The 27,492-nt window shown below is 42.3% G+C and overlaps 1 protein-coding gene across 3 annotated transcripts in view; it reads left to right on the top strand.

Annotated features, from left to right (window-relative positions):
- The window catches only part of CYGB (cytoglobin), a 53,580-nt gene that overhangs the window by 10,956 nt on the left and 15,132 nt on the right, over positions 1–27,492 (top strand). The window contains exons 2-4 of one of the 3 annotated variants that reach the window (XM_080994085.1): positions 13,350–13,581; positions 15,533–15,696; positions 22,630–22,732. In XM_080994085.1, the coding sequence (XP_080850211.1) occupies positions 13,350–13,581; positions 15,533–15,696; positions 22,630–22,717 (484 nt within the window). In that variant the 3' untranslated portion in view covers positions 22,718–22,732. Of the gene's footprint in view, positions 1–13,349; positions 13,582–15,532; positions 15,697–22,629; positions 22,733–27,492 lie in introns of those variants that run through there. The other 2 variants (XM_080994087.1, XM_080994086.1) reach the window with 2 other exon arrangements.

Raw genomic sequence — 27,492 nt, 5'->3', positions numbered from 1 at the left:
AATCAAAAAAGAGCTGCATGATATATTATTTTATAAGGACATTGGTTGAAATTATTTTATATCAACTAGAAACGGAATTGGTACTGTGACATAAATGGGAAGCAAAGGGCAACTGCTCTGCTTGCCCCCACGATGGCAACCCTGTGCATTCTCTGCAACTAAACTGCATCATCATCTCCTGAAGGAGACCTGGGACTCAGCTACTTTAGTAAAGAAAAAGCATTTTAAATGTCTTATAACACTGTGACACCAGATGGCGCTGTAGAGTTCCGTCTTCCGCCAATGTGATTTCCCGTTAAGAGGTTTACAATGCGTTTTCCGGAAACTTTTTTTTGATGTGTCTAGATGCAGCCCCAGCGACGCTTCACACATATGTCAAATGTAGCCATGTTTCACAGACTGAAGAGGAGCCAAGATAGCAACATTATTTAAATAGAGGAGTCAGGTATAGATAGATCTGTTGCACAACCTTGCGTCCCAGGTAATTGGTAGAAAGCATTATTAAAGCCAGAAGGATTCAATACATGGAAGAAGAAGCCCTGCTGAGGAAGAATCAGCTTAGCTTTTGCAAAGGAATGTCCTGCTCAGCCAACTTATTGGATGCTTGCCTTGTTCCCCTGAACTGGCAATTTTTGAAACCATTCCATTGGACTATAAACCTGCCTCTGGCTGCTTTGATTTTCTTTTCTGCTTTGGTCTTGTGTACATCATTTATCACTTATTTATTTTTTTAGGATCCCGTTTGTTTTCCTCCAAGATGCTGGAGGGGTTTCGTAAAGGGTCCTTTCACACACCCATGCAGTCCTAATAAGTCACTGTATGACAGGAAGAGGCCAATGAAGGAGACTGAGGTAGAGGAGAGTGGGAGAGGATAGAGGGAGGGAAAGGAAAGAGCACAAATAAATCCTAATTAGGGAACACTTCCCAGATCCCTTCCTAACCTCCCCTCCCCTTTCCCCTTCACTTTGGAGCTACTCTGGTCAACGCATGTGTGCCCTCAAAGCAGGATGCATGTGGTTTGAAACAAATAGTACCTGTGTGATAGCAGCTCTCTCACCCAGCTGGCTCCCTCACTCGTCTCATGCCTGCACATTTTGCAGCTGGATAATTGATCATTGCTTCCCTCCTGGAGAACTAGGTCATGTGGAGAGGCTGTTGTGAAGGCACATCAAGAAGAAAAGCAGTACTCAGAATTGTATTCGGCTGGCTTTTGCAGCTTGCCTCTCTCACCAGTAAATAATTCAACAGCTCCACTGTTGTACAAATTTTGGGAGAATTCATGGTCCATGTCACTCGCTGTATCATCTGCATTTGAGCAGGCCATAAGTGATCACAAGAGAAGCAGCATGGTGCTGTGCTAAGGCCCTGGGTTTCAAATCCTTATCAGCCACAGAGTTACTCGAGGTCTGTCCAAATCTTGTTGAGCTATAGCTCCCTGACTTATATCTCATTTTCCTAGCCTCTAAAGCAGCGGTTCCCAAACCTGTGGGTCCCCAGATGTTGTTGGACTACAACTCCCATCATCCCTGAGCTCTGGCCTTGCTAGCTAGGGGTGATGGGAGTTGTAGTTCAACAACATCTGGGGACCCACAGGTTGAGAAAGGCTGCTGTAAAGGCTGGTGGCTTATGAAATGTTCCCCAAAAGCAGCAGCAACAAACCCATACCAAAAGTTATTAAAGGAACAGAAGTTTCAAGGTATCCGTAAGGAACCACAATTATCCAGATAGTGACAAGGTTTTAAGAGCATTTCTCCGCATGGCAAAAGGGATATAAGGACATAATATGGGCAATGGTTAATCCAGGGTCAGGTTCCAGAAAATAGGGACTGTCCCTGGGAAATAGAATCAGCAGCTGAAGAATATGACCTGTGTATTATTGCCTAGTATGCTTCATGGCTTACCTAAAGGCTGTAGGTCAGTGGCAGAGGATCTACTTTAAATGGAAAATGTCCTGGGTTCAAGCTCCAGGCAAGGCTGAGAAAGACCCTGGTGCCAATCAATGCAGACAGTTCTGAGCTAGATGGGCCAATAGTCTGACCTGGTGTAAGGCACATTCCTACCTTCCTGTGGTTAAATGGAAATTTGAACCCAGTTCTCCCCACTCTTCAGTCCAACATCCTATCTGCTGTACCATCCTGGCTCAGATGTGCCCTCTTAAATAAAATAATAGAATTGTCGAGTTGGAAGGGACCCCAAGGGTCATCTGAAGGCAGCCCTGTTTAGGGAAGTTTTTAATGTCTGACATTTTAATGTATTTTTTAATCTTTTGTTGGAAGCTGCCCAGAGTGGCTGGGGAAACCCAGCCAGATGGGTGGGGTACAAATAATAATTTATTATTATATTATTATTATAGTTCAACACCCTTCAATGAAGACGTCTTATCTAAAGCATACATGACAGGTGGCTACTACAATTAGGAATGAACCAAAATATGGGGCTTTTTTATTTTACAGAAGTAAAAAGGATTTGCCTACTCAGAGTAAGGGCAGGAAGCAATGCCCTCACCCTGAATTGGCTTTGTGGCATCACCATGTAGCTTGATCTGCTTAGCCATATGCCGCTCCTGATTAGCTAGAGATACCTTCCTGAGTTGTACCTTAAAACTCCTTTAGCCAATAAGGACCAGCATTCTGGGCTCATTCTTTAGGGAACTTATCACACACTTACAATGATGAACACCATATGCAGACGTTATCATAGAGGCAACGTCATATGAACTGAACGCTGCAGCCTTAAGAAAACATTCAAAATCTGAAGGTGGAGAGGGAACAACTGTTCATCACATACAAGGAATGGATATTCCAGGCAGCAGGTTTGAATTAGAGGGCAGTAGTTTTAAATTAAACATTAGGAAGAACATTTTGGCAGCAATCCAAGCTCACAGCTAGATGCACTTAAGACCATTGATTTCAATGCTAGTTTGTGGTCTGTGACTGTAAGAGGAGCTCATTGGTGGAAGAGCTGCCTAAGGAGTTGGAGTCTTAGAACTAAAATCACAGGCAGTACCTAAAATGGCAAAGTTGGGATACAAATCTTTCCATCGTGGGCAAAAACTCCCAGCAAGGTTGTGCGATTGTATTATATCACCTCAGTAATCAATGCTTGTGGGATACGCAAAGTTCTTTGTGTATATTATCAGTACTCTGGGATATTTAAACAGCATTTTTTAGGACTTCACTATCTCATCCATCCTCACAGCAATTGAATTGAGTCGAATTGCCAAATGGTGACCATTTTATTCAAGTTGCGGCAACACGGATGCCCCAAATACTGTGGCACCTCAGAAGCTCATGATGAATTGCTCAGAGAGAGAGAGAGACAGAGACAGAGAGAGAGAGAAGTTATCCAATCTGTTATCCAATCCATTATCCCGTCATTAAAACCTCTTCAACCTTGGATAAGAAGTAGGTTAAGCTGAGAAAGACAGTGACTTGCCCGTGATCACGGAGTAATAACTGTTGCTTTAAGCATTAAGGACACCCCTACATGGAAGACACTTCTACTTAGGAATTAATATGCAACCTGTGTGTGCTCTGTGGCAGTCTTGCACACAAGTGGTTGACTTGTGCACACATTCACTCAGAAGCTGTGATTGTCCAGGCAGCGATAAACCCTGAACTTCATTCCTATGTAGCTATGAGGAAATATGTAATTGGTAGCTTTATGTAGGAGAACCTTCACTGGGAGAATGCATAACACCTCTTCCCTTGGGGAAACTGAAAGTCTCTGCATTTTGCATTAATTTCATCTCACAGTAATTTAACCCCTGACAATACAGGCCAGATTCATACTTGGGAATCTGACTGAAGGAAGGGCTCCATGGTTGAGAAGGATCTCACTGTTGCAGAAAGCAAAGCACCAGAAACTTATGTGACTGAACTTTGACCAAAAAGGTTTCCTAGTAAAGATGACTGTTGGCTTATTTGGGCTCTAGAATGGCTTCTGTGTTTTTTCTTTCTTATTTCAATTTTGCTTTATTTGGGGGTTTGCGTTGTTGTTTCGTAATAAAGTTACAAAAGAAAAAGCAGAAAAATGTGCAAAACAGTTACACAATAAAAAAATGAGATCTATAAAGTTACCAAATTCTTGTATTCAGCACTGGTTAGCAGAAATATAACATATAAAACATACCATGAAGATGGGTTTTCTTTGTTAAGAATAGAAACTTCATTAATACTTAATACAAACATATGCAAGTAAATTTTAGAGGCAGTTTGCAAAATGTTTTCTAAGAACTAAGGCATGTTAAGAGTGGGAGCCATTCTTCAACAAACTTAACAGGGATGGCTTCTAATTTCTCTAAATCACAGCCTGCAGTGTCTCATATAATTCTGGAATGCCAAACAATAATTGCCCAGCCAATATAGCAAGCAAACTTGGATTTCAATATCTTAAATTTAATTTTGCAAAAGCAAATGCTAAATAGGACTGAGAAACCTTACATGGATAATGGATGAAAATAGTTGGTGTGTATTTTAAGTGTTAAGCACCCAGCATTTTTTAGATGATGTAATCTTTGTGGAGTTTGCGTTTAAATACCAGGCAGGTTTCATAACAGTGGAACATGACAAACCTATATTAATTTTGACTTAATTTAGTGTGTATTAGGAGGTTAATCTTTCCCTTAACTTTGCAAAACCATTCCAGAAAAGGAAGGAAAACCACTAAGGAGGCAATGAATATTTTAAAGATACTATATTCAGTCATGACTATGACACCCGATCCAATCTAATTCTCACAAGGCTAAAATCAGCTCTAGATTTAGGTTTTCACAGGCCAAAGTTGATCTCATGTCATCTGTTTTTATCAGGCATATGGGAAGAAATTACAAAAACGAATAGGTTGAGTGGTGAGCCTGCAGTGCGTCTGTACTTGCTCCTTTTCCCTAGAACTGAAAACATCTACAGTTCCTCCTGTTTCCCTGCAGAAGTCAATGGCAGAGAGTGTTAATTGGCTGGTATGACAATGCCACCTACTTTCCCCCTCCACACACAGGAAACACCAAAAGCTTGTCCAAAGTATTGTGAAGGGTGGGGAGTAAACATTGGAATTGGAGGTGACTGAGTTAGCAGAGTGAATGAAAGAAAACACAGAAGTAGTGCACAGTCAAGGACATACTTAAAAAAACAACAATCCCAAAACAATAGAGTTAACTTTACTATTATCCAATAATAATAATAATAATAATAATAATAATAATAATAATAATTTATTTATACCCCGCCCATCTGGCTGGGCTTCCCCAGCCACTCTGGGCGGCTTCCAAAAAAAATTTAAAATACTGTAATACATCAAACATTAAAAGCTTCCCTAAACAGGGCGGCCTTCAGATGTCTTCTAAAAGTCTGGTAGTTGTTGTTCTCTTTGACATCTGGTGGGAGGGTGTTCCACAGGGCAAGTGCCACTACCAAGAAGGCCCTCTGCCTGGTTCTCTGTAACTTGCCTTCTCGCAGTGAGGGAACCGCCAGAAGGCCCTCGGTGCTGGACCTCAGTGTCCGGGTAGAACCATGGGGGTGGAGACGCTCCTTCAGATACACTATCTGTGTATTTTAGCAAGGTTTATTAGTCTTTCATACACCTAACACCAATGAAATTGGCTGATTTAGAAAGAAGTAGTAGAAATCTGAAGAGAGTTGTGGTGAACTTGATGAACAGCCATTGTTTTGTAGGAGAGCAACTCTCTCGCACATAGAACGTGTTTCAAGGGTTTGCTTGAATTTTTTACTGTCTCCTTGTCTTGTGATTCAGCCAACGTCTGCACTATATATGTAATTGTAAATAAATTTCAAACCTGCTTAGTTCCCCCCATGGATCTTATCTAAGGAGCTCTGGGAACTGTAACTCCTGTGGAGAGTCTTGGAATCTCTAGCAGAGATTTCTCTAGGGTTATCTTCTCTAGGCAAGAAAGGAAGCACAAAAGGAAGTATCTGTTCCAGCTCTGTGTCTTTACAGGCAGGGTGTTGTACCAAGTTGCGAGAACCAGCACATAAAAATATTGCCCAAAAGAAACTGGACAGAAAAGGGGAGAATGTGCAAAATGCAATCAGACTTCCAGCAAAATCTTTGGGGAGCAGGGATGGGGATTTCTGAGTATGAGATCAGATCATTTTTGGCATAGGCTACAGAAATTGCTGTAACATCTCTTGCACCGCAGGCACAATTCACATCCCTGAACACTAAACAGATAGTCAGAATGCAGGGATTTCAGAGCCACAGAGTGAAAAGTTAGATTTATGAATCAAAGGATGTTTGGGCTTCTGGAAATGACCACTGAGTGAATTCGAGGGCTATTATGCTGTCTAGTGGGATGTGTTGCCTATGGTGGTGAAATGACTACACAGGACAAAATTCTGTAAGGCTGGTAATTACTTCAGAGCACAGCAGTGGCCTCTGCTCTTTGAGACGAGCGTCTCTGAAAGCCTTTGATAAATCAAAGCAGCCCAGGCTGCTGAAATCACGATAACAGTGTTATGAAAAGGACGAGCATCTGTCTAGAATAGGTCAACTGCAATGGCTTAGCACTCTGGCAGAAACAGAAACAGCCCTTCTGTCGCTAGATGGTCCACATTTTTCTTTGGTGCCAGGCTTTAGGAGAGCTCGCACAAGAGACGGATAGACAGAGAAAGGATGGGGATGCGAGGGAGAATTCATTGCACCTTGTCGTATATTCAGACTGGCTAGCGGGGCCCTAGAAAATCTGCATTGAAAGGCAAGTTAGGTAGTTCACTTCCACGTATCACACAGCAAGAGGTAGAGCAAGCTTATGCATTCATACTAGGAAAGATGGTGGATGGATGGGTGGATTAGATGGATATCATGGCTCTGCTTTTTCAATTTTAAGTACCCAATGCACTTGGATAGCTACCCAACAGAACAGGTAAATGTGGCTCAAACAAATAACAAGGGTACACCTTAACTTGGCATCTATGGGACAAGTAAGAAATGGGTGCTTAGACTGGCACCAACTCCCAAAAGTCAGTGGCTTTTCTCACTATAACCTGGAAAATCTATGCTGTGTTTCCAAAATCGGATCCTCCAGAATAGTTAATGGAACCTATTACTTGCCCTCCTTTAAGGGGCATATTGCCCTCACATGGTGGTTTACAAAAGCAGTTTAATGCACACTAACATCATTGTGGGGTTTTTTGTGGTTTTTTGGAGGGGGTCATTTTGTTGCAGCTGGCAATTCATTGTGGGGGGAAACCCCTGGCAATCTGCTGGAATTCATCTGGAAATCTACCAGTAGTTCTAGATCTTTTTTCTGACTACCTTGATTTAGAGTTGCCAATAATAAAGCTATTGTAGCATCCTGGAGGCTTATCCCAGCAGTGTATCTGAAGCTTGAGAAGGTTTTCACGACACGCATGTCCTGTTAGCTTGATATAGGCAGGGTTGTGATGCTAAATATAAATCAATAAACAAAGCAACAGTTCTGTGCCAACGTTACTCAGATTTTGTGCCAAAGAGGGAGCTGAATTTTGTGATATCTAATTAACCAATGTGCATCTATTTCTTTATTTTGCAAAATTTTATTCATGGACAAGTCTCAACAAGCCTTGATAAGAAGCAAAGAAATTTGCAAATCACGAAAGACTTACCCCTGACCACTAGAAAGTCAGCTCTGTGCATACTGTACATATATCCCAGGCTCTATGATTTCACCAGGCATTGCCAAAGTTATCTTCACAGTCCTTTATGTACTAGAAACTTGTTATCTATCTATCTATCTATCTATCTATCTATCTATCTATCTATCTATCCAGTGCTTTCTTCTGGGGGTACGCAGGGGTATGCATACCCCTAAACATTTTGTGAATCTTTGTACTTTTGTCCGTTTACTGTATTTGTTGTTGTTTAGTCGTTTAGTCATGTCCGACTCTTCGTGACCCCATGGACCAGAGCACGCCAGGCTGTATTTATTTCCCCCGATTTGAACTATAAGATGGTGATTTTCTTGAGTGAAGATGAGAGTACCCCTAAACATTTTTTTTTATAGAAAAAAAGCACTGTATCTATCTATTAAAGCTAATATGTTCAGATGTTTTATTTTGTAACAAGTGCCCAGTTCCACGTAGCAGTCAGAATCATAAAATGCCTCCAGCTTTTGAAAATGTTTTATGGACCTTTGTTTTGAAAGCCTCATGGATTAAATTTTCCTCAGGTTACACACTTGTTAGGATCCATCCTAAATGGTTCCAGATGCACTGACAGAAGAAACAAGATTGCCAAATATAGTTCACCCATTTATAAACTTGGAAGCGTTGGGATAATGCTGGAGAGATGATTGTGATGTCAAACTACAGTCCCTGACAAAACATTAGATAATGAGTTCACTCCTCCAGCATATTGAACAAATATCTTATTCAAAAAGAGAACCCCGTAACACATTCCCAATGCCTGTGGCAATCTTGCACCTTAATGAGATTATTTCCCAACTTCTGCTGTTGATTAGGAGGACAGCCCACAAATCTACATCTCCTGAACAAATCCCCCTCACACACACACTCTTGTTGTGCAACAGCAAAGTTTTTCTTTAAGCCCCATTCATTTCAAAGTGCCTTGGTCAAAGAGTTTCTCAATGGACTGGGCCTAAAAATCACGTTCCCAAAATGCTGAGAGAGGAAAGGGCCCAGGGGAAGTCAGAAGAGTCTTAAAGGACATATTGTCCATGTTTGTCCAGATGTATGTCCTGAAACACAAAAGAGGAGGCTTAGAATGGAATTAATCAGAGAAAGAATTCGGTGGAATCAGTATTCCGGCATCTGCTTTTTATCAGTTTAAACTGTGCATGTTATGCCATAGCAAATATTAGATTTGCAAAAGCTTGCAGCAATATACAATAATATATTTTTTCTGAAGTTTGATTTCACATGGCTGTTTTCTCCCACCATGAGATTATTCTTTTTTTAAAAGCCTCCTACCCACCCCAAGTTGAAATTCAACAAGGCCATCATCATTCAGCATGCTGATGCAGATATATCTGGGCTTCAGAAAGAGCGAAATCAGAATGTGGCAGCTAGACTGATGACTGGGAGTGGCCGCCAAGACCACATAACACTGGTCCTGAAAGACCTACATTGGCTCCCAGTATGTTTCCGAGCACAATTCAAAGTGTTGGTGCTGACCTTTAAAGCTGTAAACGGCCTCAGTCCAGTATACCTGAAGGAGCGTCTCTACCCCCATCATTCAGCCTGGACACTGAGGTCCAGCTCTGAGGGCCTTCTGGCGGTTCCCTCACTGCAAGAAGTGAAGTTACAGGGAACCAGGCAGAGGGCCTTCTCGGTGGTGGCACCCGCCCTGTGGAACGCCCTCCCACCAGATGTCAAGGCGGTAAACAACTATCAGACTTTTAGAAGACATCTGAAGGCAGCCCTGTTTAGGGAAGCTTTTAATGTTTGAAGTTTTATTCTGTTTTTAATGTTCTGTTGAAAGCCACCCAGAGTGGCTGGGGAAACCCAGCCAGATGGGCAGGGTATAAATAAATGATGGTGATGATGATAGTGATAGTGATGATGATGATGATGAAGAAGAAGAAAAACCTCTCATACCCATGCCTAGAAAGCAGAGATAAGCAAAAGTGTGGATGAGCCCTGAATGTCATGGCAATGTATTAAATAATCCCAACTGAATGAAAAGCCATTATTATTATTATTATTATTATTATTATTATTATTATTATAGCAAAGTATGCCTGTACAGCAAGGATTCTGATGAAGGGGTCAGATTTCCAGCATTCAGGCCATGAGTGCTTATGTATCCAAAATAACCCCAACACAAGGGGAGGAGGGCTATTAGGAGGCTTGGGAGTGCTACAAAATTCACATAACTCTTCAGGATGGAGCCCTCAAAGCAGCTCAATGGGGACCATGTATGCTCACTAGACACAGAATGCTGGCTGCTATTTGGGGGGCGGGGAATGGAAAACTGGGAGCAAGGAGAGAGCAGGAATGGAGTGGTCAGCATCTCCTGTGCTGCAGCATTTTGTTCCAAGTCTCACTTGTAGACATTTAGAACGCATCCACCCACCATCTCTCATAAACTACATGCACTGTGACCCATTTATAGCACAAAGATGCAGTTTTTCGTCAATCCAGAAATGTTTATGCCCATCCTCAATAGTGAAGAAAGGCATCTTCCTGCCCATTGCTCATGCTTTTAATGCCCTTTTGGTTCTCAGAAAGGTATAAATTAGGCATTCATTTTGTGAAGGAGTCTGCCTATACAGTGGTACCTCGGGTTAAGTACTTAATTCGTTCCGGAGGCCCGTTCTTAACCTGAAACTGTTCTTAACCTGAAGCACCACTTTAGCTAATGGGGCCTCCTGCTTCCGCCGCGCCGCCAGAGCACGATTTCTGTTCTCATCCTGAAGCAAAGTTCTTGACCCGAGGTACTATTTCTGGGTTAGTGGAGTCCGCAAACTGAAGCGTATGTAACCTGAGGTACCACTGTATTGCTTGGTTACCAGTTTCCCCTGAATAATGGCCGACTCTGAGGATTCTGAATCAGGGTTGCCTAGCTCCCTGAGGGAACTGAGGTAGGCTGTCGAACTGGAGTCCTTGCTTGCAGGATATGATTAATCGGTAATTTTTTTCTAGACTGCCTGTTGACCAAAGTCTCCCAGGCTGTTTACTGGGCAGGCTTGTACTGAGCACTTTGCCCCCACGCAAAAGCACCTGGGAGTTTAAAAGCAGCCCAAGAGCAAACAGACCCTTAACGCATGCGCCCATTTCCCTGTCAAAAGCAAACTTGGTAGACTTGGCATTTCGATTTAATTTGAGAAAGGCTAAAGAGAACACAAGAGGGAAAAGGAGACGGAAAAGAAGTGGTTCCCTTTCTGTTTCATCTTACAAACGACTTCCTCCTCCCCAACCCCCTCTAGACTTTTTCTTCCTTTTTTTGTTGCCACACACTCTTCACACATCAAAACCTATTTTAGGCTGGCTGATAAATCCCAGATGTCTAGGGAAGGCAGCAAGGACGATGGTTATTCCATTCGCGGCTTCACACGGTTTTCCTGGCAAGCTCCTGCGTGAGATTCAGCCAAGTGGGAAGAACAGAAGAAAAGGGGGGATGAGTCTGCTTCTCGGTAGTGTTGTGTGTGTACAAGGGGGCTGAAGCAGTGAGCCAGGATCTCAGAATGCTGAGGTGACATTGGAAGGGAGATGCATGGCCTGTGTAGACATCTGTTTCAGTCTGTGCCAGGCTGAAATGAGCTGAGGCAGGTGTTTGCTGTGCAAACAATGCAGGTTTGAAGGGACAAGTGGTTAACATTTCCTGGGTTGCCTTCCTATGCAACACAGGGCTCCTCCAGAGGAGACCTGTTTATTCAGCATTGATTGTGATTAGATGGTTAGGTGACAGGCACTTCAATGTGACCTGCTTATTGAGCTTTCCTCTTGATTTGTTTGTGTGGAGAGGACTTTGCATTTCCCCATCAATTCCCTTATCACAACAAGTCCAGTCTTTCGGGGAAGCAGGTTTGTTACACAAAACCTCCCAATCAACTTTAAGTGTGCAAACCAAAGTTGCCAATATGTGATTAAATATCTACTGAGCTGTGGTTCTTTCATGCTTTATCCTGGGCAATTTTGCATACGTACTGCCTTCAGACTTAACAGCGACTATAACTCTGCTATGTGCAACAAGTGCTTGATAAAACACACTAAAAATATACCCAAATAGTGATATGTAAAGCAGCTATAAAGAGTCAGGTGCCATTTCCAGAAAGCCCAGAGTCATATAATAAATAAAATAAGACTTTGGACCCTCTGGAAGAAGGATGGGACAAGGGTCATAATGCTAATTTGTTTGTTATAACTTTTTATCTCATGTAATGGCAGTAGAAATAATTATGCACACATGAACACACACTTGTGACTGAGTTAGTCTCTGAGTTAGATGACTCTTAAAGGTAAAGGTAAAAGGACCCCTGACTGTTAGGTCCAGTCGCACAGTGCCACCTGCGACTCTTAGGAGTCTCTAAAAACACCTATTGAATTCTCTTTTTACCTGACTCCTACTGGCCTCAAAATCAGGTTATATTTCTACAGAGTTCTGCACCTATGGTGGTTTTATCCCGATGGTGAAATACTAGAAATGGGTTTTATGAGAAATGAATATTATTTGGGGGCCTGGTGTCCCTTATGAACCTGGGATGTGTTTCTTTTCTATATCTTCTGACCAAACATGTAATTTATGCCCAAAGGGCTTAGTTGTTTTCATGTTTGTTGCTGCATGCTTGGTTATTACCCAGAATTGGAAGGATGCACATAATCGGACTCTAGATGAACAGTATAAAAAGCTTTTATTTATAGCGGTATGGGGGGGGGGGGACACATATCACTTAAAAGTACAAAGAAGTAAAGCTGCTGTTGAGGTAGCCATTTATTAATCATACGATAAGTGATTTAAATAAAAATTGTATCCCAGTACATCATTTATTTATATAGAATTACTCATAACTGCCTCCCTTGGTTATGTCAATTATATTCTAAGTCTCTCTATGGAGTAGACAGACATACACAAAGAGAGAGATAAATTGAGCTAAATGTTTCCGTTTATTTTGATGTTACAAGCCCATATACTTGTGGATTCTTAGTATATGTTTTCCTCTTTTTTGTTCTCTTTTTCTTTGTTCTAAAAGGTAATGAAATAAGTGGTATGCATTGAAATTTCTGCTATATGTGTTTTTGAAATACTGTATTTTTTGCACTTCTTCCCCTCCAAAAAGACGCGTCCAAAGACTCACTTTTCCCCCTCCACAAATTAAGGGGAAATGTGTGTGCATCTTATGGAGTGAATGCAGGCTCCATGGCTTCAGCGAAAGCAACGCGAAGCCTCCGGAGCGCAGCGGGAGGTCCCGGAGCTGTGCTCCGGAGGCTTCGGGTGGCTATCCCTGAAGCTAGGAGAGCAAGGGGGTTGGTGCGCACCGATCCCTCTTGCTCTGCTGGCTTCGCTTTGCTGGAGAGGCACTGCGCAGAGAGGGCAAGCTGCGCAGTGCCCCTTCAGCGAAGCGGCAGGAGAAATGGAGATTCCCCCCCCCCTTGTTCTCCCCCTCTAAAACTAGGTGTGTCTTATTGTCGGGTGTGTCCTATAGAGTGAAAAATACGGGATATATATGTATAATTTTAAAAAATGAGAGTTCAGCACCAGCACTGCCCTGGTATGCAGGTAGTCCCATTAATAGACAACAGTTCCTGGGATTCTTTGAGGGGAAGCCATGACTGTTTAAACGGATATGATACTGCTTTAAGCATATAGTGCAGACGGGGGCCAATTACACTCAACATATATCTCTTAGGTTGACTTAGCTTTCCCATTTTCTTTCTCTTCTTAACTGCGCCATGCAGGTTTTTTGTCAACTTCCCGTCTGCCAAGCAGTACTTCAGCCAATTCAAGCACATGGAGGACCCGCTAGAGATGGAGAGGAGTCCGCAGCTGCGTAAACATGGCATGCGGGTCATGGGGGCTATTAATAGTGTGGTGGAGAACATCTACGACTCAGAAAAGGTCTCCTCCGTTCTAGCCTTGGTGGGCAAGGCGCATGCTGTCAAGCACAAAGTCGAACCATTCTACTTTAAGGTAAAGAGAAAGCCAAGTCTTTGTTCATTCATGGATAACAGGGAAATACTTCAATTAGGGCAGATAAAAAGCAGCGATTCTGTGCCAGTTGCCCATTCTGGCCATAGCTGTCAACTTTTCCCTTTTCTTGCGAAGAATCCTATTCGGAATAAGGGAATTTCCCTTAAAAAGGGGGAAAAGTTGACAGCTATGATTCTGGCTAGCTAGTGATTTCCCCCCCCCACACACACACCTTTTTTGTTCTTAAATTAAATACATCTGTTTGCAAAGAATCAAATTTGCACAAAACTGATAAATAAAAATTGAAAAATAAAGTGGATACTTAAACAGTGAAGCCCACTCCCACAGGAGGCCGTGATGGCTTTAAAAAAAGATGTTGAGACCCTTATGTCTTCCCTCCCTTTATGGTTTTGATTTATGGCCTACTTTTAAAATGAGGCTGCTTTTTAAATTGTATTTTAACCGGTATTTTAAATTGGGGGTTTTTTTTTTGTTTCCCCCCCTATTATGTTTCCATTGTAATTTTACTGGTGTTGGCCGCCCTGAGCCCGGCTTTGTCTGGGGAGGGCAGGGTATAAATACAATTTATTATTATTCATGAAGGAGAAGGTCATCAGTGGCTACTAGCCACGTTGGCTCTGCTCTGCTTCCACAGCTAGAGGAATAATGCTTTTGAATGCCAGCTGCTGGAGACCATAGGTGGGGAGAGTGCTCTTATCCCCAGGTATCTGTCTGGCTTCGGTGAGAACAGGATGCCTGACCCGGTGAACCATTGGCCTGACCACGCAGGCTTTTTTATGTTCTTATGTCAACAGCCAGGACATTCCATCCCTTCATGAGTTCATCTGAAGCCACAGTGTGCTTGTTTATGTCCACCATTGGGCAAAGTGTGAATTTCTGCAAGACTTTATTCCCCTTGTCATATGATCAATGATTGGGAAATGCTAATTCAGTGGGGGGGGGGAGTGTGCTGGCATGTGGATGAGGAGGATATCATGTGAACTCCAGGAAAAAGCATACAGGCACAAGTGAGCTCTGAATGCACATTAAACTGCTGTGCAGATGTGGCCTATATAAAATTCTGGCAAATAGGCAGGGGAAATGTATTTATAGAAATACTTGTATTGCAAAGAGCATGTCTCAGTAAAGGTACATAGAAAAATGTAATAAATTCAATAATTAAATATAAACATAAAAATTGAAGAAAAACACTTGTAGAAGAAACTTAAAAATAGGACTCAGATAGTGCAACACTGCATCTGAAGATACAAATCAAAAACAACTGAGACAAATTCGCTGATACAGTCTGTTGTGGGTTCTCAGAAGCATAGGAATTTGGGATAGTCCCAGTTTGTTGATCTAACTCTTTTGGGGTTCCAAAATTCCATTCTAGTTCCAATCATGGAAGAAATTTATAATTATGTTCTGTGGTCATCAGCATCTGATTAAGGTTTCTCTCCACTAACGCTCGGGAGCTATTTCCTTTTTAAATGTTCACATGGACTTTGGACACTAAGTTCTTATTTTCATGCCAGTTGTGCCTGTTTTGAACTGTCCTGCTTTCATCTTCAGAGGTGGTTCCTTCCATTTTGTATACATGGATGTATACATAGATGAATTCACTTGAGGTATTTGAGAGGCAGAAGGGAAGTGAGCCAGAACGATCTATTTGCTCATTTTATTATATTTTGTACATCGCTTCACAACGTGCGTGCGGAAGGCAATTAATAAATAAACACATTATCAGCAAAACAAATAATAAGCAAACAAGAAATTAAAATGTGGTAAGATGCCCTGGTCAGCAACATATGGAAGGACAGCATAGACCCCAATGAAGAAATTGGAATTGTGCTGGCAGGGAGACACAACAAAGATAGACACTAGTTTCTTGTTAGGGGGAAATATGGGGGACTCTGTCTTAACTTATTACTGCCACTTCTTCTCCTCCCAGATTCTCATTGGTGTCATACTGGAAGTGCTTGCCGAAGACTACGCCAATGAATTCACCTCCCCAGAGGTCCAGAGAGCCTGGGCCAAGATGAAGAGCCTCATCTGCACTCACGTGACTGCCGCGTACAAGGAGGTGGGCTGGGTGCAGTATCCAAACTCCACCATGTGAGCAGACCAGGGAAACAGGGCTGGGGAGGGCTTGGGGTTTCCTCTGAGGCTTTGCGCTCTCACTACATGCCGCCCCTCTCTGCGCTCCCAGTAGATTCGTAAGCCTAGGCTCGGTAGTCTTAACGATGAGGATTCTGCCACAGCAATAAGGGGAAGAGGGTAAAGTTGGGGAAACACTTTGTAGTTCAGAGATGATTTCACAATGTGGTCTAACTCGCCTGTGAGCAACCTAATTGCAGAAGATTGAATGTAATCTGGTACCGACTACCCATAAGGCATGTAGTTATCTAAAGAATTCAGAAGTGCTTTGATGTACTCCCAAGGACTGTGAACTGCACATGCTCTGAGGAGTATGATGCTTAACCTTTCACCCTTGGCAGTCCTCATAGGGAGGCTAGCCAGTTTTCCTCACTGTCCCTTCTGATATTTGAACCGTTTTAATGAGGGACTCTTTCCATATGTTCTCTGTGCTTCGGCTTTCCCACTGCTGTACAAAATCAGCACTTAGTATAGCACTGGGAACACACGTCAACAGACTGGGAAGCTGTCGTGCAGTGGTGGCTTTTAGACCCCGCCATTTTGCTATTGATGGCAAGCTGCTAGGATGCCCAAATCCATAAAACAAGAAGGAGTCTTGTGGCACCTTAAGGACAAACAGATTTATTGCAGCATAAACATTTGTGGGCTCCCGTCTGCGTCATCAGCAGCATGGCTACCTCTTGGAAGCTGCCACAATAGGAAGCTGCCTCAAACCGAGTCAGGCCATCGTTCATCTACCACAGTATTGTCTGCACTCAGTGACAGCAGCTCAATAGGATTTCAGGTGGAATCTCTCCCAGTCGTATGTGGAGATGCTGGGAATTGAACTTAGGACATTTTGCATGCAAGGCAGATGTCCCAGCAGTGAGCTACAGCCCTCTTTGGTTTCAGTTTGATCCCACAGAGTTGCAGAGCTTCCAAAACTCAGGCATGGTACCACTAAAACATCTTGTGAGGCTTCCACTGATCACAGGCTGCCCAGAAGGAAGTGCTGTCTCTGGACTCTAATTATGAAGAAAGCATATAAATCATACCTAGGTTGATTCTAAAATTCTTGAGTTTTCCTCTGATAGATCCCTAGCTCAATATTAAACCATCCTTTCAACAACAGCAAAAATCCTCCTAGACTGTAAATCATAGATAATAAGGCAGCTCCTGCACGTTGTTGAATCATCCAGCCTCGTCTCTCTCCAAGCCCAGAGATATTTTTGTTCTTCTTCATTGGCGGTGATTTGCTTGCATAATTGTTGAAGCCTGTGATTCACCTCAGCTCTCTGTCTAGGTGGCGAAGAGTGTCAGTTCTGGCCTATTTTCATAAAGAGCTCAGGGATATTAGAAGAGCGTGCTGGGATTCCCTCTCCGATCTTGATTCATACTGGGTTAGAACAAAGGCTTAGTCAGACAGATTGATGCAGAAAGGGATTTGCCAAGGCTCTGGATATTCTCCCAGAGGCAACCCAGCCTCAGCAGTGACTCAGCAGCTCATAGTAGGCAAACTCGGTGTTTAGCCAGGCAAGTATGTAAAGCAGCTGCAGGAATTAGGGATGAAGTTTGCAATGGTGGTGTGTGTCATTCTCTGGCTGATTCCGAGGGAAGGAAATTGCAGGCCAGGAGACTTCCTTCACCAATATCTGTGTAGATGTTGTGCCATAAGAGAGCAATTGCTGCTAACTAACGACCCAACAGAAGTAAGTCTCTTCTGTTCACCTGTTGACAGAACCAGATAGCCGCACAAGACTGCCATTCCCTTAGCAATACAGTGGTACCTCGGGTTACAGATGCTTCAGGTTACAGACGCTTCAGGTTACAGATTCCGCTAACCCAGAAATAGTACCTCGGGTTAAGAACTTTGCTTCAGGATGAGAACCGAAATCATGCTCTGGTGGCGCGGCGGCAGCAGGAGGCCCCATTAGCTAAATGGTGCTTCAGGTTAAGAACAGTTTCAGGTTAAGAACGGACCTCCGGAATGAATTAAGTACTTAACTTGAGGTACCACTGTAATAGTGAAGGACTATCTCCCCTCCCCGGGAACAATAAAATGAGCATGCAAGACATTTCATTGTATTATAATAAGGGTGAGTAACTGCTAGGCTTTAAAGGAAGGGTTCGTCCAAGCATGGTCTGAGAGGTTTTTCATTTGCCCCCCCTGTTTTCCACAGGAAATCTGCTTTTTACTGTTGAATCAGGACAGACATCGTTCTGCAGAAAACCTGGATGATGTTTGCTGTGATTCAGTGGTAAACTGCGGGTTTTCCATGGGGAAAGAGGAGGGACAAGGAGAAGTGTGGATGAGTCCAAAGTAAAAAAAGACAGCAAGGCAATAATGTGTTGCTTGTTCTTACAGTTATATAGGAATGGCAAGGATGCCTTGAATGCACACGGACATTGTCACACAAGCAGGAGATACCAAAATAGTGTTTCTGCGTTTCTGCGTCTACTACATCAGTTGGGTTATTATGTCTTGAATAACAACCCTGCAATTCCTTATTCACAGCCAAAGCCAGATTAAGGCTGCAGTCCTGTATGCACTTACTTGGAAGTAAACAGCACTCAACACAGTAGGACTTACTTCTGAGTTCACATGTTACAAGGTTATGCTACAAAGATGTGTGCAAAGCAGTAATACCTTGGGGAGAATGTACAGAACAATGGGCTTTTTTTCTCTGAGGGGATAAAGAAACCTTGGTTCTCTCTACCTTTGCCCCAAAATATTTTTGCTTCAGTCCCACCCAGGAGAAAAGGCATATTAATATTAATAATAAATAAGTCATACTGTGTTGAGTGTTGAATATAACCCACAAAGCTAAGGTGCATTTTAATCTGTAATTTTAGTTTATAATATATATTTTTATCAGTTGTTTTTATTCATATATTGATTTTAAAAAAACACACACCTTGATTTAACCTTGACCTTAATTAACTATTTTAATGACACACACACACAGGGTTTTATTTACAGTTGAGTGGCATACAAGTACAAGTTGTTTTATTATGGTCAATGACCAGTGCCAAGGCAAAAACACCAATTACAAAATTTGAAAGCTCTAAACAAGATAAAATGATATAAAATCGCATATACATGTAAAGCAGTTCTGGGGGTCATTTATCTGTCAGAAAGGAAACCCTTCTTACCCATTATATATTATGTTAATCCTGGGTGCTGAACGTTATATGTTGTATTTTGATTGCTGCTATCCTTTTTGCTTTAAAAGAGAGGCAGTAATCCAAGAATGTGATAAGAAAGTCGCAAATGATATAGGGCTCGTCCACACTGGAATTTACAGTGGTACCTCTGTTTGGGAATGGGATCCGTTCCGGAGGCCCGTTCATAACCTGAAAGGAACGCAACTCGCATCTGCGCGGGTCACGATTCGCTGCTTCTGCGCATGCGCGTGATGTCATTTTGTGCATCTGCACATGTGCGACCGGCAAAACCCGGAAGTAACCCTTTCCGGTACTTCCGGGTCACCGCGGGATGCAACCTGAAAACGCTCAACCTGAAGCAAACATAACATGAGTTATAATTTTACTGTGCATTTGCAGCTATTTGCATTCCCATTTAATTTGTGTAGTCCATATGATTTTACTCTCAAACAACACCAATCTCAATGCTTTTCTCCATAAATTTAGGTTTACATGATACAAGGATAATCTGATAAATTGCACAAAACTGGGCTCCAAACCACTCCTCTCAGGTTCACAGACAATTCATTTCTGTGTTTTGAGGTTAGCATTTTCTACCTAGCTTTTTGTTTCACACGAGAATAGGAATCTTAACTCTCTTTGCGTGCAGATCTGGAACCTACCAAAAATCCTCATCGACATTCATACAAATATTGATCTGGATGGATAAAGTAGTAGGAAAGAAAGGTCGTTTACTGTAATTATATCTCTAGCAGCAAAACAGGCAACAGAAGGACAAATGTTTAACAGAATGTCCTTCCAGCAGATGAAGTAAGAGTGTGGGGACTGTTCCACTTGCATTAGCTTTTGTCCACTAAAAGCGCCTCAAGTGACCAAGGTCCGGCTGACCTTGCAGGCTGACACTGAGTGCATGGAAACATGGTGCTTGCTTCCAACACATCAGCTAATGGAAGTGTGAAGTGTTTCCGCTGACCTGGGTTGCTTCAAGATCAGCTCAAATCAGAAGGAAGCATACCATCATTTTGGTTGGAATCCTCTGATCTCATCCATTGCTAGTACAGAAACAAACTGGCTTTCATGGTTTTGCTATGCATTATAGGCTAAAATGCTCAGAAGGGTTTTGCGCACACAGAAAACACTTCCGCAAATTAGTTCTGTGATGGGAAAATGCACTGGAAAGTTTGTGTTGACGCAACATCTTATAACCTCTGTACAAGCAAATCAGGCTGAATGCTCAATAACTGGTGACGTCATCTAACCGCCCTGCAAACTTTGTGCAAACAAATCAGGATGAATGCTGAACAAACGGGTAATCTGAAGGCAACCTTGAAAATTTAGATCCAGTGTCTAGACTGCAAAGTAGCGGTCCTATAGTGAGCATTCATCGGTGTCGTATACCTGGAAGGAAATAGTTCTCTTAGAGGAGCTTGGGTATAGCAGGGAGCAACTGCAGGAAGAGGAAGAGGAAGAGGAAGAAAAAGGCAGCTTTACAATTTCAGCCTGACAAGGGCACTGAGAGGCCAGTGCTGGCTTACATAAAATAGTCTAGTGAGCTGAAGGATATTGAGCCAGAATAGGGCATGCGCTCCAATTCAGAACGATATGGAAGTCTGTGATAAATGAAGCAATGATATCTGGAAGTGCTCTCTTCTCTCTGAGGCAAAGAGCCAGAAATTCCTAACTTAAGTCATTAACACCACGACTGATTTCAGCCAGCAGTTCTGAGAGAATATTTATGAGAGAGTTTGCCTCTCCCAGTTCAGGCAAAAATATGGAGCATGCAGTCTTCAGGGTATTTATGAAGGTTCTACTGATTTTCTTGAGGGAAGTAAATGCCATCTTTTAATTCTAATTTCTAGTCCTCAGGAGATTATTAAAGTAAATTTGACAACTGAATGACAGCTGTTTCATAAGCTGTTTTTATTTTTATTTTAAACAGCTTATGAAGAGGAATATCTGTATTTGGATGGTATGTCACTGCAGGTGGCAGATGGGTCAAGGGTTCACATGCCTGAGTGCTCCTTCATCAAAAAATTGTGGAGGACAAAGCTACCAGTGGCTAGCAGTCATGATGTCCTTGTATTGCCTCCAGAATCAGAAGCAGCATGTCTCTGAATACCTGGTCCTGGGGTCTGGAGTCCTGTTGTCTTGCTCAGAGGCTTCCCGTAGACCTCTTGTTGGCCACTGTGAGAAACAGGATGCTAAGACTAGATTGGCCCTTGGTCTGCCTCCAGCACAGCTCTTCCTATGTTCTTAACAACACAGATTTATCATCTCATTTCTATTCAAATTATAGTAATTATTTCTAAATTTGCACATTAGCAAATGCAAATTTTATGCAAATCTCTGTCCTCCTTTGTCCTCTCTTTTTTTTTTTTTTGGCAATGCATATATTCTATTTATGCAAATCTCTGTCCTCCCTCTTTTTCTGGCAATGCCTTTCTTCTATTTTGGCAATGTGTAAGTGACCATGATAGCAAACAGAATACTGATGCAGAAGACCTCACCTTACCATTTTTATATTCCTGTATATGAAAAAGAATGAAAAGCTGTGTTCAACTGTCCATTCCCCTGGGTTCTGAAGGTGATCTGTTGAATGAGAGCTGTTGTTTCAGCAAGGAAGCAGCTCACGAGGGGGAAGTGGAGGCTCCACCCCTTCCTGGCTCTTGGCTGGGCCCTTATCCAGACAAGTGATTCCTTTCTTCCTGCTGAGTAGCTTCACATTCAGCTAGTAGGACATTTGGTGTTGGTGCTGAAGCTTCTGCTTGGCTCCTCATCACCTCTGCTCCTGTGACTATGGGAGAGAAGGCGGGACATGTCCAGGAACCCTGGCAGGTAGTATGGGAACCTTCAATGTTAGGGCAGGGATATCTTGGTCCATTGGCTGTTCAGAGTCACTGGCAGTGTGGAGATAGTCCTGCTCCCCTTGCTCATTTTCTGGGAAAACCTGAACCCTGACAGCAAGCCATCTGGAATTCTAAACATCTTTGCTTAGCTAACGATGGACTCCAGTGCAAATAGGGACTGTCCTTTCCTAGGGTTCTCTGCCACCAGTTAAAAGGCAGAGTTGCAATCTTCAGACGCAAGAACAACTCCTGTACCTCCTTCAAAGACTATCCAATCCAGGCTTATATCAAGAGAATCCATAAAGAACTAAGAGAAGGGCAAAGGATCTCAGCCCAAAACATTATGGGAATTTAGTTGGGAATCTCAGTGTGCTTCTGAACCAACGCCATATTCTCATGGAATATTTGTTTGCACTGCTGAGATGTTTCCAAGAAAAACTGTGGAGTGAAAACCTGTTATAATTCCATCCAAACTCACAGCAGGGATAGAAGGGTTTGAAACAACGGGATATCAAGGATCTCTGCAGGCTCCCTCAAATGTTCATACACTAAGTTTATCTTGACATGTAGGACCTCCAAGACATTTCATCCATCACCCGGGAAGTTATTGACATGTTAAGTTTTAAGTAAAGAGAATATTGAGTGTTGCCAAAAGACCCCTGTAGCTTTTCAGCAGGGTTCCAGAATCCAAGAGTAGCTGAGATTTGGGTACCCATTAGATGTGAGACCCAACTGTATTTCAGGGGAACAACTGTGTAGGTCTTTCCCATGGAATTAGCAATGCACTAGAAGGAGGGGGCTGGTTTTATGGGAAAGACCTGCCCAATGGGCCCCACGACCAAGTCATTTGAACATTCTTTACGGTATTTACAATTCCAGTTATTTATTAATCACTTTTCAGGCCGAGCCCTCACAAAGCCATATGCAGAACAACAGAACCTCAGGCAGTGTATGGAACATGGAGTAGATACAGGCAAGAGAGGTACTGAATTAGATCGCCAACATTCTTTAAGGAAATAAGAAAATTGTAAGTTTTTAATACCTTCTTGAATGACAGAACAAATGTGAACTGGAAGAGTTCCACAATTACTGGGCCACTAATGAAAAGACCCTGCCCTGTGTGCTTACCAGCCTAACTGACTATACTGGGGGACACACAAGCAGGACCTCAGATGAGGTTCTTAGATTATGGGCAGGGTAATATGGCTGCAGGTGTTCCCTTGGGTAACCTGGAACCAAACCATTTAGGGCCTTCAAGGCTTGTATCAGCATTCTGATATAGCCAAAAGCAACTAGCACAAAACTGCCCTCTGTTAGCATCCTGGTGGCTGTACCAGTTGAAGTTTCTGAGATGGCTTCAAAGCACTGCAAAGTCCATTTCAGTAGTACGGTTTAGCCAGTTTATTTGTGGATAGGCAGCTCCCACATGAGAACATAGCAACAACAACATTATCTGTTATTACCTAAACTTGGTGCCTGAGAGACGTCAAGGTCAAGGAATCTCAAAAATTAGGCACATTGGCATCAGAATTAGATAAATAGTCAGGTGGAGAAAAATAATTGTAAGCCTGTCAGACTTGACCATTTTGTTTTTTTCTGTTTCTGGCCAAGTTGCTACAGCAAATTCTAGCCTTCAAAAACACATTATAAAAAAATGATAATACTGGTTTATTACTTTACAGACTTAATTGTTACTAAATAGAATCCAGATGTCTACAGCTGCCATCCCTTGTGTATCAACCTAATAAGCAAAACACATGCCACTAGGATACCACTAAGATAAAACATATGCATGTACAAAAACATGTTTGTAAATATTACATTATCAAAATTAAAATTGGTGTGTGTGTGTGTGTGTGTGTGTGTGTGTGTGTATGGTGAAAATTAAGGGCTGTCCTCTTTTCTGTTCTCCTTCCTTTCCAAAGCTGTCTGAAAGACTTATGACTTATTCACAGATTTATCAAGACACAAAAGTCAAACTGAAAAATTGGAATGCATTTTTAAAAAAACCCCCAATGGAATTAAAAGTAGGGGGGAAGAGCAGAAACAATGAAAAAACCTTGGCTCAAGTTGTGGTACTCCCTTAGCACACACAGAGAGAGACAGCTGCTCCATGTTTCATACAGGTCTAATATCTGGATCCTAAGCCTTCTCTCTCACTCTTTCTCATATCATAAGCAACAGACATTTCAAAATGAAAATTCTTGGAAACCAGATCCATTTATCTCTTCTGTTTCACTCTGTGCTCAGTAGATAAGTCATAGATTGCATCATGCCATGTTTACTCTGCTTAATGCCTTGCATAGTTCTTGTGGCGTGAATCTAACACACTTTGACTTGAACTAATTGGATTGTCCAAGAACCCATAGGCTGTGATTACTCAAGCAAATTACAGCACTCGGGAGGCTAGAGAACACGCTCTTTAGTGTTTTAACTGTGCAAAACAAAGTTGGATTTTCGTTCATTCAGTTCAGCCATGATCAAGGTAGGAACCCTGCACACATAATCCTAGCTAAATTGGAAATTGTAATTGCGGGAAATCTTGGGGAGAAGAAAAGGCTAATGAGTAAACCCTACACAAATCTGGAGTAGGCAGTTGGACGGTGCCTTGTATGCCTCTTTCCAGCAATTATGGCAGCCAAGCTGGTGCCCAATGTATTGCTCTGCTTTCCTTTGGACCACATTAGTGAAGCCGGGGGGAGAGATCACTTCAGTGCTGCTAATGCAGCAAAAATAACATGTGAGGCAGCAATTATAAGTTACCGATCTCTGCAGTCACAGCGGGTGCTGTGATTCTCCACCAGTTTGGCTTTGCCCTCAGAGGCGGACTCCATTGTCTCTCGAGACAGATGGATTCCAACTCTTTGAATTCTCAAATATTTTCCATATATTCCCCACATGTTTCTTGTGTGTCTTTTGATGCCCAAAGATATCTGATCTCAATCTTTGAAATTGACGGTTGACATATGGCAGCATTAGATGAGATGAGAGAAGATTTAGTATTTGGCAGCTCTAATAGAATGGTATGTCATCATGGGTTTAAAACTCTCAGCAGCACTTTCTGCCCCAACTCGTCTGCCAACGACTTTCTATGCATCCCTTATAAAACCTCAGCCACTCTGTCAGATTTTGTAACATATTCTAGGGAGTTCACGATTCACAAATTGGTTAACAGGTCACCTGTTGTTCCCTGATAAGCTGGTTGACTATTGATGGGCACTACGTCCTAGAATCATATTCAACATCTGCCCTTGGTATAAGCTTTCGTGTGCATGCACACAAAAGCTTATACCAAGAACAAACTTAGTTGGTCTCTAAGGTGCTACTGGACTATTTATTTATTTATTTATTTATTTATTTATTTATTTAGACTGCTTCGGACCAACATGGCTACCTATTTGAATCTAGAACATCTGCCCTGGTTACTGTTTTATTTCTGAGCCCAACTTAAAATACTGATTTTGATCCATTTACTGAGATATGCAGACAACAATTTCACTAGGTTGTCTTCTTCAAAGTGCAATACTTTTTCAGCAAAAGCCTCTGGACTCTGTCATGTCCTTGTGTGTATTATTATTATTACAGTGGTACCTCGGGTTAAGTACTTAATTCATTCTGGAGGTCCGTACTTAACCTGAAACTGTTCTTAACCTGAAGCACCACTTTAGCTAATGGGGCCTCCTGCTGCCGCCGCGCCGCCGGAGCACAATTTCTGTTCTCATCCTGAAGCAAAGTTCTTAACCTGAAGCGCTATTTCTGGGTTAGCAGAGTCTGTAACCTGAAGTGTATGTAACCTGAAGCATATGTAACCCGATGTACCACTGTATTATTATTATTATTATTATTATTATTATTATTATTATATGTTTTTCTTTCGCCAGACCTTCGGAGATTAGGAGTTTTAAGGCTATGGCTTGTTCTGCTTTTTTTCTTTTTCCCTATGTGGCTTGATTTGCTTTTACATCTACTTTTATTTATGTTTTTCAGATATGTTAATAATTGATACTGTATAATGTACACTTTTTGAAAACTGTCCCAGCTTAAAAAGTGATACATAGATCTAGTAAGTAAACAAAACACTTAAACTAACAACTACAATTTTAATTTTAGAGTTAAAATGCCAAAAAGTCTGGTACCCCATGAAACTGCTGTCAGAGAACTTGAAGGATGCCTGCATTTATTAATTACAGAGCATTTTAATTGTGCAAAGTGCTTAACAATCCGTGTTGCTGAAAATTATAAGCAGATCCCCATTATAGCTTTCCCCTTCTTGATCTTCAGAGCTGAATATTGATCACTCATCATGAATTTACAAATGGAAAAGGTGGCTTCCAAATCAGCTTTCAGTCGGAACTGTCACCTCTGAACAGGTGTTCAGTGCTGTGACTCAATTCCAACAATGCAACTAAAATTACTTACCTGCTGAGACAAATTACTTAGCTGAGACATTTCCTCAAAACATCACCTATACTGAAATGCTGAAGTATCTTACTTTGTCAGAAATAAGTAGTTAAATAGGTAATCGACTTTTTAAAGAACCCTGCATACGAATACACAAACTGTGATTGTTGACAGCCATCGGGATTGCTAATTTCCAGGCTTTGTCTGGCATCAATTGAAAGAGGCTGTCCTTATTGCTTTGCATGGATTTTCAAAACCCTATTCCTTTGGTTGGGATATTTTCGCACATTGCAGCTGCTTTTAAACAAACAATGAAAAGGTTGGCAGCATTAAAAAATATTAGTAACGTGTTTCCCCCCGCCCCTCATTTGTTTGCTCTTGTTTGCGGGCTGTTTGCTGCATGATCAATGGTTTCTTGAGTGCCATTTTTACACAATCCCAGCCAGTCAGGGTTCATGGAGTTGATGTAATGATGTCATAACACCCCCACACCCCCAAAATGCCTGGCAGCCAATGCTTCCTAAACTGACATGTAGCTAGCCAGGAGTAAAGGTAAAGGGACCCCTGACCAATGTCCAATGTGACCGACTCTGGGGTTGTGGCGCTCATCTCACTTTATTGGCCTAGGGAGTACAGCTTCTGGGTCATGTGGCCAGCATGGCTAAGCCAATTCTGGCGAACCAGAGCAGCACACGGAAACACCGTTTATCTTCCCGCCGAAGCGGTACCTATTTATCTACTTGCACTTTGAGGTGCTTTCGAACTGCTAGGTTGGCAGGAGCAGGGACCAAGCAACGGGAGCTCACCCCATCACGGGGATTCGAACCGCCGGCCTTCTGATCGGCGAGTCCTAGGCTCTGTGATTTAACTCACAGAGCCACCCGCGTCCCTCTAGCCAGGAGTGGCATGTAGCTAACTAGGTCAAGCTACATGATGATGCCACAAAGCCAGTTCAGGGTGAGGGCATTGCTTCATGCCCTTACTCTTAGTGGGCAAATTCTTTTTACCTCTGTTCACTGTCCATCTCCAGTTGCCCAGCGAGGCATTATTATTATCATTTACACATATTTGGTTCATTCCTAATTGTAGTAGAACCTGCTAAAGCCCATTTCGTACAAAGAAGGAGCAGTATGATGGAAAGGTAACTGTTTGGCGATGTGTTGTGCGCAGTGGCGTGTTACCTAGTCCAGTGATATTCACCCTGCCTCTGCAAACATTTACACACCTTGTCTTGCTCTGCTGAAATCCCCCAGATCTCTATGACAGCCTCTGTACATGAACTGCATACTAAATGAAGCATCCTCCATGCACTGTAACACTGCTTTTTGTTTTCATGAACTGGGACACACACACAAAAAGGCAT

This window comes from Podarcis pityusensis (assembly GCF_964106645.2).
Source record: "Podarcis pityusensis genome assembly, chromosome: 2".
Classification (NCBI taxonomy): Eukaryota; Metazoa; Chordata; class Lepidosauria; order Squamata; family Lacertidae; genus Podarcis; species Podarcis pityusensis.
The sequence above is the reverse complement of the archived record's forward strand: the minus strand, read 5'-3'. Positions and strand labels throughout refer to the sequence as shown.